Source organism: Pinus tabuliformis, chromosome 1_2 (genome assembly GCF_031772625.1).
Source record: "Pinus tabuliformis cultivar Carrire ecotype Pingquan chromosome 1_2, CPIR1, whole genome shotgun sequence".
Classification (NCBI taxonomy): Eukaryota; Viridiplantae; Streptophyta; class Pinopsida; order Pinales; family Pinaceae; genus Pinus; species Pinus tabuliformis.
In genome coordinates this window covers 583,204,013-583,217,503 of record NC_142298.1, presented here as the reverse complement: position 1 = coordinate 583,217,503, position 13,491 = coordinate 583,204,013, and the positions used below count along the sequence as shown (strand labels likewise).

The following is a 13,491-nucleotide window of genomic DNA, read 5'->3' as shown; positions in this document are numbered from 1 at the left end:
TGCATTGAGCACCCTCAAAACTGTTTTAGATTTTCTCGAGTCCTCCACAACATCAAGGATATCTTGTTTGACTATTTCCCAGCATGTTTTGAAGAAGTCTACATTGAACCCATCTTTCATCTCATTTTTCACCTCTTTGATGACTTCATTGACCTCCTCTTCAGTCATTGGCCTGTTAAGATTGTAATTGTCTTCCCTGGTTACAAGTTTTGAAATGTACTGTGTGAAGCTGTTGATAAATTGTGATCTGTCTAAGAGAGGCTCCTCTGCTATGCTTTGGAAATGTTGTACCACAGCAGATTCCATTTATTTGTGGGTACTTAGCTCTTTCCCTTGAGTATCTCTGAGTTTTGAAATCTTGTTATGTGCCCTGTGATCCATGGTTGACTTGTGAAAATCTTTGTATTTATTTCCCCTTCTTTAATCCATTGCACTCTTGATTTCTATCTCCAGAGGATCTCCTCTTGCTGGCGTTTGTTTTCCCATCCCTGTTCAAGAGAGTCAACTTGCATTTTCCTTTCCTTGGTAAAGCCATCTGTGATGAGGATTTGGTTAATTCCCTATAGTTTCTGTTCAACTTCTCTTTTGGCTTTGAAAATATTGTCAAACTCATTTTTGTTCCATTCTTTAAGCTTGAGTTTGATGTGTTTCAATCTCTGTTGCAGTAGGAACATCTTCGTGCCTTGACTGGGCATGTCTTCCACCCACCATTTTCCAATATTAGTGATGAATTCAGGGTGAGTGAGCCAGACATTTTCAAACCTGAAAGGTTTGTTCCTCGGAGTGCCTATAAAAGAAGCTTCAAGCTGGATAGGCCAGTGATTCGAGCCTCCGAAAGGAAGGATTAAAGCAGTCAAGTCAAGGCCAGTGAGACGGGGGTCCTCCGAGATTATGAATCTGTCTAGTTTAAAGGAAACTTGAGAAGCCCCTCCCCTCTTATTGTTACAGGTGAAGGTGTCATTTATTGTCTCCATATCCACTAGCTTCATGTCGTTTAGGATGTTCTGGAAGGCAATGGAGTCTCTGCCTAGTATTTTGGTCCCACCTTTTTTTTCCTGTAAGAGATCTAATCATACTAAAGTCCCCTCCCAGAATCTAGGGCATAACAGGATGTCTCTCTCTCAGCTCCTCCAGTGAAGTGAGAAGCCTACGTTTATCTTCAAGTTTTTGAGGACCATAGACATCTGTGATCATATAAAGTTCCTTGTCACCCAAAGGTTGGATTACCATCGAAAGGTAGTTCCCGGATGCTTCAGCATCTAGGATTCCAAGTTTCTGGGGATTCCAAAGAATGAGAATCCCTCTTGCTGTGTTGTTTGCTTTAACTTCTAGATACTCATACTTCATGAGCCATTTGCTATGTATCTCCCAGATTTTGTCTATTGAACATTCTGTTTCCTATATAAACAACATATCTTGTTTTTCTTCTTTTATTCTATTGCTGAGATTTGTTTGTTTTCTTTTAATTACTAGACCCCTAATGTTCCAGGTTGTGATCTTCATTATGAAAGGTTTGTAAATGAGTAACTAGTAATATATTTCATCTTGCCTGAGTTAATCATGTGTTTCCCACAATCTGTCAGCAGCTCATTTTGTCTCTTCCTTTCCATTTTTTGGCCTGGGTTCTTGGAAGAGTGTCTTGATGTTACCTCCATCAGTTTTACCCCTCTATTTTCCTATCTATCATGGTTCCTTTTGACTCCAGAACCCTTTGCTTGAGATCTCCAAAGGAAGAGCTGTTGCACTCTGTCAAACTCCTCTTGTGGTAGAGAATCAACACCTTTGGTGGTTCCCTGCTCCAGGAACTTTTCTAGATCGAGATTCTCCCTCTCAAGAATCTCCTGTAGTTCGTGGTCCTCCGTACCAACTTCACTTGGGGTCATCTCATGGTCCCTGCCAAGTTCCATAGTGCTTGGCAGATCCTCCTTTAGTTTGTTGTTCTCATGTATGTCCTCCATGCTAACATCTTTTTCCTTCTCTACAGGGTTATCCTCTAGTGCCTGGTTCGTTCCATTGTTTCCACCTTCTTCTTCTAAAATCTTGAAACTGATATGACTTGGTTGCTTATCCTCATTAGTTTTCTTTTGGTACATTTTTCATCCTTTCCCTTTGCCTCCCAACTTGGTAAATCCTTCGAGATCTTTTCCTATGTTGGTTTTCATATTGTCCCCCAGTTTGTTTAGTGGGCAGTCTCTGAAGAGGTGCCCATGTTCATGACATTTACGGCATCTGAATGGGACATGTTCATAGTCCACCGCCTACACCCATTCTTCATCATATACTTCTAGAATGATTTCGTCTGGAAGTGCTCCCGATAGGTCCATTTCTACACATATGCGAGCGAAAGAGGTATATTTACCTCACAGAGTCACATCTAATATTTTTTAAAAATGACCTAATTTATTACCTATGGCTTTTAAGGATTCTGGCAGCCAATAATCTAAAGGTAGAGAATAGAGTCTTATCCATACCGGTACCAATGTGAATGTTTCTCGTTCCGGGACAAAATTCATCACCCATGGTTGCATGTAGAGGCCTGCAGCAGCATAGAAATATGGGCCTCCTTCGAACACTCTGTCTTTATCCTCTAAGTTTGTGAACACCACTGTGAAGAATCCCTTGACCCAAGATGAAGGTTTATATCTCCCTTTGGTTTCCAGTGGTTTCTTATCCATGTGTGCAAAGCCTTCTCTGTTGGCCATATTCCCATAAATTTGCATATAACCGCGTTTTCCGCCATGTGATCCCTACGCATCTGTAGCACTAGATCATTTAAAACAACCAAGGGTTTACTGGTTGACCTAGGTTTACAGAGTCCTGTCACAGTCTTGTGCTCAGTTCTCTGACTGTTGTCTCCTATTCTCTTCTCTCTTCTGACTTCCTCATGATTCTCTTCCTGTTCATGAGATTTGATGCTTTCCGGCTTTTTTGTGCTTGTCTTATCCATTTCTTCCTCCATTAGTTTCTTGAATCGATTCGAACCAGCCTCCTTGCTTCTGTTCACAACTACATGACTGTAGGACGGAGTGGAGCTCCCCCCTCCTTGCCCATCCATGGTTACCAACTCGCACCCGTCGCTCCCTGTTCAAAACCCTCGTTCCGCTCGCCTCCCATGGTTCCCTTCATTTATCTTAAAGTTATAATAAAAAAAAAAAAAAAGAGAGATGTTTTACTATTAATTTAACAACTAGATTATACTTATCATAGTTATAAATCATTAAGAAAATTAAATATTTAAATAAATATTTAAATATTTATTTAAATAAGATCTGGTTAATACCCTAGTAGAATCAGTTTGGATCCCATTCCCCAACCCATGCACCATAGAATTTGAATAACCTAAAATGAAATGAAGAGCTATGGCAGAATTAGTTTGGATCTCATTCCCCAACATATGCACCATAAAATTTGAATAACCCAAAATGAAATGAAGAGCTCTAGTGCATTGCATTGGATTTCCTCATAGTTATCAAATCCTTGGTCTATGATAATTGATACGCTTAGACATTACTAATAGACACACGAAAGAAGAAAAAAACATAAACTTATTGAATTCAATAAAATCAATTTCTTGAATTCAATTTCTTGTAATAAGAACAATTTCTTGAATTCTTGATATATCTTGCAAGCGGGAATTATAAAAACTATACCTAAATAAAATGAATTCAATGGAGTTAGGAAAAAAATGTAAAAAAATAAATAAATAAAACTAAAAACAAAAATATTAGTAATTAATAGAAAAATAAAAATTACCAAAACACACTAATAATAAGACCTCAGCGAATCACTTTACAAATAAATAAATTTAAATAAAATAAAAAATAACAAAAACTAAATTCTCATTTTAAACTATACATAAACTATTAAAAAAAACAAATTAATATACTATCAAACCAAAAATGCTAATACTATATGTCGCGGATATAATAAATACTCAACCTTCAAAAAAAAATCCAAATGTCGCTTTAAAATCAACCTTAACAAAATAGAAATAGAAAATTCAAGCTTAACAAAATAAAAAAATAAAATCCATTATCAAAATTCTAGCAAATTCCACATTGAAACGTGACATGACATTCTGGAATTTCCATTCTAACATATCACCTTAAATCGAACCACTTTTTAAGGCAAACATTTATTCAAAACATAACTATACGAAGACCAAATGCAACCTCTTTTTAACGCAAAAATAACCATACGCTGAGGTTATGAAAGTATCCAATCAATCTTATTTGTACGAACCAGGAAGACAGGAAATAAAATTAAGCCTTTCACACACAAAATGAAGAGGGAAGTCACTCGTTTGAAGCCGGACGGGGAACACCTAGAAGATTACGAAGCAATTGTGATGTACCGACCCATTGTATTGTTTGTGAATCATATTGTATTGTATTGTTTGTGAATCATTAAATGAAAATTCAATCTTGATAGTCAGTCATACAAAGCATCCTCAGCGTGGATATTTGGAAGATTACGACAACCGATCTGTTCTAACCAGTCCAGCCATATTGCGTTTCTTGGGCAATCATTAAATGAAAATTTAGGGGACACGTGCTATATTGTATTCTTGGCGGATAATTTTTCGACAGCGGATAATTTTTCGTGGCATATTCTAGAACAAGAGGGCTAGTTTAAGGCGGCCCGGAACATTACAACAGTACAAGGCGAGGGAGTTACCAAGTGGGGAAATGAATTTTTCACATTTTTCAAAAATATTTTAAAATTTGATAAAAAAAATAAAATTAATTAATTTTACTTAATTATATAGCAAAACATTCATGAAATACTCAAATAAATATCAACGTCACGCTTTCTTTCTTATCCTCTCAATTAGTAATTTTTTCCACACTCTGAGTCTGGATAAGCATTTCGTGATCGCTAGTTTAAGGCGACCCGGAACATCTGGAACAATGAAAGGTAAAGGGGTCGTGACCCGGATGTCCAGGAGCGATTAGCGCGCCTTCTTATTCATCACACTCTCAAATTGATTTCCCACACCGCCCAACTAGGGGGGATCAACCTTCATAAGAATTTCGTGCAGTATACGCTACGCTATGACCAAGTTTGGGATGGCTAGCCCCGCCTATATATAGAGTGCCATTCGTGGTATACAACATGACATAAGCTCAACTGCAATTCCTTCGTTGTATTGCGCTGTTTTGTAGTTGTGTTTAATTACTTGGTGGTGGACGTTGCAATGGGGGCAAGAACATTAGCAGTTTCGATTTATGTTACAGCAATACTAGCGTTGATATTTAACGTTTGCCTTCAAGGTAAGGTTACAGTAATCCCTTGATATTTTATGTACGTAAATGAGTTTAGATATGATAAAGAAATATTTGATATCATAAAGAAATATTTCTTTTGCTTTTTTTTGTAAGTGCAGGAGCTACGGGTGCGACGTTTGTGATCCAGAACCAGTGTTCATACACGGTATGGGCCGCAGGAATTCCCGTAGGTGGCGGTCAAGCGTTGGGGCAGGGTCAATCATGGAGTGTTGACGTGCCCGCAGGAACAAGCTCAGGCAGATTTTGGGGACGTACTGGATGTTCCTTCGATGCCTCTGGTAAAGGAAGCTGCAGCACTGGTGACTGCGGTGGCGTGCTCAGCTGTACGCTCTCGGGACAGTCTCCTACAACGCTGGTTGAATATACTCTGAATGGGGGCAACAATCAAGATTTCTATGACCTCTCTGTAATTGATGGTTTCAATGTCCCTCTCTCCCTAACTCCCTCCGACGCTAGCTGCAAAGCACTGACTTGCAAAATAGACCAATGCCCAGATGCCTACCTATATCCCACTGATGACACTAAAACCCACGCTTGTGCTTCTGGTGCTAATTACAACATTATATTCTGCCCTTGATTAGAAGTTTATCATACTGAATTCTCTGGTCGTTAGATAAAATCCATCGCTAGTAAACCGATTTCTATGTAGTATCATACCTATAATAAGAGAATTACAATCATCTTGATTGTATTCTCATATTTATAATAAGAATACCATTGCGTGCATGGTTGCAAGAAGTTCTATCCTGTAAAAGCCAAAGGTGTTTTACTTCTACTTTGCAAATGAGTAATGCTATTTTGGATAACTTAAGGGGTATATGCATCAATTTGGATATCTTATAACTGATCTCAAATGATTTAATAAATAATTAGAGATGATTTTATAAATGTTAAAGTAAATAATTATAGATAATTTTATAAATATTAAAGCAAGGAAATGACTATATAAATTATGCAAACATTTATTCGAAACCTAATTATACAAAGATTAAATCAAACCTGTTTTAACGCAAACATTTATTCAAAACTCAAGCATGCCAAGAGCTTGCGAAAGTTTCAAATCAATCGTATTTGTCATTCAGATTTTCATGTACGAACCAGGAAGACAGGAAATAAAATTAATCCTTTCATACAGAAAGTGAAGAGGGAAGTCTGTGACCACTAGTTTCAAGACGGACAGGGAACACCTAGAAGATTACGAGTTGCGGAAATTGGGAAGTAATTTTAATGTGCCAAACGACCACCCCGTCTCTTCTAACCAGTCCACGAGACCTGTGTCGTATTGTATTCTTGGTCCATTATTAAATCAAAATTTAGGGGACCTGTGGCATATTTAATCATTAAACCTTGTCCCTTCTGTGCTGTATTGTATGCTCGGAGACCTGTGCCATATTGTAATCATTAAACGCCATATCTTCCGTGCTATATTGTATTCTTCGAGACCTGTGCCATATTGTATTCTTGGTCAATCAATAAACGAAAAATTTGGGGACCTGTGCCATATTGTATACTTGGTCAATCAATAAACTACATGTCTTCTAACCATTCCAGGAGACCTGTGCTATAGTGTATTCTTGGTCAATCAATAAACTACGTGTCTTCTAACCATTCGAGGAGAACTGTGCCATATTATATTGGGTGCTACATATTTCCCAGTTCACAGTTAGATTTAAACAAATATATTATTTAGGGATGGGCATATATAGCCAGACAGTATTGACGAGCTTATTATCTGTTAAATATTACTTACCATTATATTCTTCATCCGTAATTACATGAAAATTTGGTGGACCCATGTTATATTGTATTCTTGGTCAATTATTAAATGAAAATTTAGATCTCATTCCATCTTGATAGTCATTATCTTCATAGGGGTCCCTCCTATTGGAATTGAGCATTTTAATCATTTTGCTAATTAATCCCTTTGATTTGATGGTCTAAACTAAAAGATACCAACATATTCTCGTGGTGATCACTCATCAATCACTGAAATCAAAAGCCATTAGTTCCTTGCATATCTAAATCAGGTATTTATATCCTACTTAAATTAATTTTTTACCAAATAAGATTAAAATTTTACTGTGCCTCTCATTTATCTCCACGTATAAAGATTAACAAAAATAATATTAAAAGATAAAATAAAAAAAAATATGAAACAATATAGGATGGAACAACAATTTTCCTTCCATATCCGCAACCTCCCAACATGCAATTATCCCATCATTTAATCATGAAATGCTTGACTGTTAGCATTCTCCCCTCCTATATAGGATTAGAAAAAATAATAAGAAAAAATGAAATTAAAAAATTAATGCCAAAAAGACTTTGAAACTGATGTCTTTTTGCATTCTGAAACATATGAAACCAGTCTCTTTGCATTCTGAAACTTATGAAACCAGGTTATGCGACTAAGTATTATAATATTCTAATTGTGCACCTTTGTCATAAATGTGGCTGTGTAATGGCCCCCTCTTCATATTATCTTTGCGTCCCATGGTCTATTTCAAGAGATCAAAAGTCAGTTTTAATTTCTCAAGATCAACATGTCACTGAGAGTGTCATCGATACATCATGGCCGGCCACCTTTACCTTGCAAATTTTATTTAAGATTTATGGCCTCATTTTTTATCTTCCTCACGTAACTCATAAGCCTCCAGGAATCATGGAATAAAACTGGTCATGTTGTAGGTATTCATCTTGCGAATTTGATTTAAGATTTATGGCCTCATTTTATTCCTTGCTCACTTGCTAAGTAGCTCATAAGCCTTCACGAATCGTGGAAATAAAATTTGTCATATTGTAAGAATTTGCAAAAAGTCGAAAGACTACACTATTGCAGTGATCACAACAATTGAATGGTTATCGATATGGAATCGATTCCATGTCCCGATGGTAGTTGATATCTATATGGAATCGAATTAAATGGTTGTCCACCAGAATCAGCAACAACGATTTTAATTATCCAGCAATCGCACTAGCATCCTCGTTTGCAGAGATGGCATCTACAGGGTTTGACCAGCATCCTTGCAGAGATGGCATCTACAGGGTTTGACCAGCATCCTCATTTGCAGAGATGGCATCTACAGGATTTGACCCAGGTATTTTATCATAACCCACACCTTAGCATCCCCAATTTTATTCTGTTAATCAACGCCATTGTCGGGGCCTATATAGCTACGAATGATACTCATAGTCGCTCATCATAAGCCCTAACCCTAAAACTCCCATGCCCTAAACCTAGATCTAGGGTGCGGTGTTAAAGCCTACTCTAAACATTCACAAAAGTGAATACATTTTTTATTTCTGATGAACCCTAACCGTAAAACTCCCGTGCACAGTTGCGGGCGACCGGGCTGTAAGTAAAGGATCTGTGACTTTTTTTGTCGTGAATCTTACCCACATGTAGTTCTGCTCGATGTCTAGCACTAAACGCTGGATCCGCGCAGGTGTTCTTTGCCAGATTTCGACAGTGTAGCACAACGTAGTGGCATCTTGGGTGATCTGTGTGACAAGGGCCCTCGGGCACCTCTCGAACGCATTTGCAAGCAGACGATGACGGCAGCGATCAGAACAAGGCGGAGATGGAACGTCGCCATTTAGTCGATTAGGTAGGACGCCCGGTGATATTGGGATGGATGGAATTTGGGGTTAAAAAAGGCTCGAGGAAGGGAGGATGTGATACCTGGCTTGGGGTAAGCTGTAAAATATTTCAAGGTGATTTGAATTAATAGTAACTCAGATTTATTAATGTATTTGAAGATGGAATCCATGTCCCTTTATCCTTTCATCTTAGAATTCCTTTACGAGTTTGATTTCGATTTCACTAGGTCCAATTTCACGGGGCGATTTCATTTCATATATTTATAGTTTCGATTTTGAAGTGTCATAATTACAACTGCTAAGGATTTCCTTTTGTTTTGAAAAGTAAAGCCTATAAATTAATTTCTTTATTTATTTGCTGACAAGACAACATTAAATGACTATAGTACAACGAGTAAAGAAAACTTATTAAAATTTATAGTTTGTAATTTGCGCTGTTGCATTTATCCAGCAGCAATATCTACCGAAGTAACAAACAAAAAAAGTTATATTATAGTAATTTTATTAATATTTTTATAATATTAAGGTTTTTTATTATTGAAATTGAAATTTTTGAAAAATATGAATATTATCCTCACAAGAATGAGTAGATCAAATTATACCAAATAATAATTATTAATGTAGTTCATATAAACTTTTATATATATATATATAATTATGATTTAAATTATACCAAATAATAATTATTAATGTAGTTCATATAAACTTTTATATATATATATATATATATATATTAATATATAATAGGTCAAGTAAATATTTTAATATTTATTAAGATGAATCTCTATTCACATTAACATTCTCCTGCCATTTAATTTACGTACCTATGCTATTATACAAACTTAACTCGTTCATATTAATGGAAAATCTCTTTAGCCAGAGTGGGTTTGAGCGAACTCGCTATATGCCCTTTGCCCTCATGATCTGGTAGCTATATGCCTTTTGTCTATCCACTCTCTAACCGAAATCTGTGAGAATCCCTTGAAACACCCATGGTAGTTACAACTGTAGTGTTTAATTCCCAATGCGCGTCAAGGTGACTAATGTAAAGTCGAATATTTTTGAATAAATCTGTGTGCATAGTTTGGGTAACACAAGATTCATAGTCTCCTGTCATCCATTGCAACTTGTTTTCAGGGGTATTTTGATGTTGTTTATTAAAATTATTTTAAGTTTTAGAGGTTTTTTTTGTTGTATCAGGTAAAATAATTTTTATTGAAATTGTTGCAGTGAAATGACTATTTTTTGTCTCGTCTACTTGATTTAATGGAAATTTGAATTAAATCAATTTGAATTTAAATTTCATGATTCAATTATAGTGGATAATACTATGATTAAGTTGTTTTCTTTAAATATATTTAAAAAAATTAAACACAAATAAATTATAAAAATTTTAAATCAATTTGTAATTACAAGAAATTCCTCCAATATTTCTAAAACATCTCTTTTCATTTTCTGGTTGAAAAGGCTTTGCATTTTCTAAGTTAGAATTGAAGTCCTAGAATATATTAATACCTTGTGGGATGGTCAATGATTTGACAAATAGGAAACTTATTTTTGAGTTTTTTTTCAAATGATATTGTTTTTTTTCAAATGATGTGGGATTTGTAAAAAAAAAAAAAAAAAAATTTAATTTAATTTTTTATATTTTTGATGTTATATCAATTAACATAATTTATGGTTTGAGTGTTTTGTAGGTGCTAACTTATTAGACTCCACCACTTCTAGGCCAGAACATAGTGGGCGAACTTGCAATTTGCAAGATGTACACACCCTGCAAGGTTCAATCGAGGCTTGTTGTAGGTTGGGAGTGTAGGAAGGGAGAATGAACTGCAAGCAGTGAGGATTTCTTTGGAATTGGTTTGTGATCGAAAAAGGGAGGTCTGGATGGGACCCACGAAAGTGGTGGTGAACTAGAACAATCGATTAAATATGGTGGAAAAAATCATTAATAACAATGCTCACTTCTGCTTAAGCCAACAATACTATGCATTTATGACCTTTTACAACAATTTTGATGTGCCTAGCACCATAGGTAATATTATTGGGGATTTCCTGAGGTTTTAATATTTTTTTTGAAAGTAGGGTTTTTACACATATTGTATCTTGAAATTAGGGTTTTTGTAAGTGTTCAACCATGTGCATGCATGTAGATATTGAGATTTGTATGGTAGAGTTATGGCATCATCAAGGGAGATTTGAATCTCTCCGGGACCCTCTGTAGGTGCAATGGTCATTGACACAAATGCAATTTAGTTTTTAATACTTTATCTTTTAATTCACATAAGCTTTATTGGTTGTATTGGGTCCATGCTAGGGAAACCACACAAATAATGTTTTCTTTCTCAATAGTTTTTTATTTACAGAAATGGTCATTGTCATCACTTTGTCTTGCTCATTTTTATCTTTTATCATAATGGATTATTAAGGTCAACAACATCATCTAATTATGTTAATTAATTATATTTTTTATTGTGACTATAATGTTATGTTTATTTTTTTAAATATATTAAATTATTATTTAATTAAATTAATTAATTATATATTGAAATTTGTTTTAGGGATAGTTCAATTGGTGATTGAAGTAATGTGAAAATTCAGAAATAAGATTTTATGTTTTAAGCTTTTAGTTTAAAGTATCCTTTAAAATTTAATGTTTTGGTATTAGTTTTAAGTTTTGAGGTTTTCATAATATAATTAATATAATAATATTCACAATGTCTAGAAAATAATATTATTAATGTTATTAATTTTAATTATTTTCTAAAATTATTAAAATATTATTAGTATTTAATATTATTAACCTAATAATATGAAAATTATTAATAATTATTTAAAATATAATAATAATATTAATATGATTTAACTAATAATATCAATATTATTAAACGCATTAACATTGTCAATATAAGTAGAATTAACATTAGTTTTGATATATAATATTATCAATATTTAGTGTGTAATAATTGTTAATAAAAATTTAGATCTAATATAAACCTAAGAGAATGGCCAAACATGGTCACCAAGTTCTCTATGGCTTAAGGTTGTCAAACATTGTAAAATTGGACAAACATATTCTATCATAGAAAAACATGATCAACATGCTAAAATATATCCAACCATGGCCAATAATGTTCAACCATAACAAGCCTAGATCAAGTATGGTTAATCATAATCATTAAATATTATTAATATTAATATAAATTATTATATAACATTAATATTAATCATTTAAAACATTAATATTGATATATATCATCATCAATTATTATTATTATTACAACATTCAAATTAATATTATTAATAATGATATTAATAATATCATTAATATAATTTGTCTAGAAAAGAAATATTATTAATCATAATAATTTTTTAAAATGGTTAGCATTTAATGTTATTAACCTAATACCATTAATATTATTAATAACATTTAAATTATAATATAGATATTAATAATATTTAATTAACAATATCAATATTATTAAACACATTAACATGGTTGATATAAGTAGATTTAATATTAATATTAGTATTAATAAATAAATAATAAAGTAATTAATAAAAATTTAAATATAATAATTATATTCTAATAGTTATATTATTAATATTAATTATGATATTTAAAAATTTAGTAATGATAGTATTATTGATATTAACATTAACATTTTTAATATCATTATCACTCGTTGTTGTCCATGCTCAACGATGTACAAGTTTTGTTGGCTATAATCAACTATGGTTAACCTTGGTCAACCATATTCATCCCTTTCAACACAGGAAACCTATTGCTTTACCCATCCCTAATGGTCAAACATGGTAAACCAAGGTCTGTATGGTTGAATGTGGTCAACCATTGTAAAAATGGAAAACCATTTTCTATCATAGAAAATTATGGTTGACCATGCCCAAATATATCAACCATGTCCAATCATGCTTAACCAAGGAAAACCTTGGTCAACCATGGTCATTTAGAGTCATCTTTGGTCAACCATAGTCACAACCATGGTCACGATCTTGTGGTCATCTTTGGTCAACCATAGTCATAACCATGATGATCCTTGTCAACCAAAGCAAACCTAGAACATTCCAAGCTCTACCTTGGTTGAATACGGTCAACCATGGTTAGATATGGTCATTCATGGTCAAGTATGGTTAATCAATGTCCAACATGATCAACCATGTTCAACCATACCTACGGCGCGGTGACAATGCAAAAGCTGGAGAAATGGGTCGACCACAAGGGGTTTGCATTCTTGAGATCTAAGGTAACGAGGTTGGGAGCTTTCTACCTGGGGCGAGGGTGCGGATCCTTCTCCCTGGTGATTTTAGCTTTCACTTATATGGATGCCATCATTTTTCCCACTAGATGGTATGACATGGGAGACCCCAAAAGACAAACCTGTGTATTACAGATATCACCCAATTCATTGATTTTCAAATATCCTAATGAATATCTTTCACATAAATCACATCATTAATTTTTGTTAATCTTTCACATCATTAATTTTTTATCGAGAACTATGTAATGTAATTCATCATCTAAATGTTCTTGTATTTTTGAACTTTGCATAACTGTGTTTTATGAACAGTATAAGTGCATGGG

At 34.2% G+C, this 13,491-nt stretch overlaps 1 protein-coding gene across 1 annotated transcript; it reads left to right on the top strand.

Annotated features, from left to right (window-relative positions):
* Positions 1-5,100: 5,100 nt before the first annotated feature.
* Positions 5,101-6,026, top strand: LOC149206970 (thaumatin-like protein). The gene is made up of 2 exons (XM_089393826.1): positions 5,101-5,273; positions 5,387-6,026. Exons 1-2 carry the CDS (start codon positions 5,198-5,200, stop codon positions 5,863-5,865), a joined length of 555 nt encoding a protein of 184 aa, XP_089249952.1. The 5' UTR covers positions 5,101-5,197; the 3' UTR covers positions 5,866-6,026.
* The last annotated feature ends 7,465 nt before the right edge of the window (positions 6,027-13,491 follow it).

Excerpts from the sequence above, each read along its gene's own strand:
- LOC149206970 (XM_089393826.1), top strand. The coding sequence starts at position 5,198 with ATGGGGGCAAGAACATTAGCAGTTTCGATTTATGTTACAGCAATACTA. Across the intron at positions 5,274-5,386 it reads ATTTAACGTTTGCCTTCAAG|GAGCTACGGGTGCGACGTTT; the intron begins GTAAGGTTACAG and ends TTGTAAGTGCAG.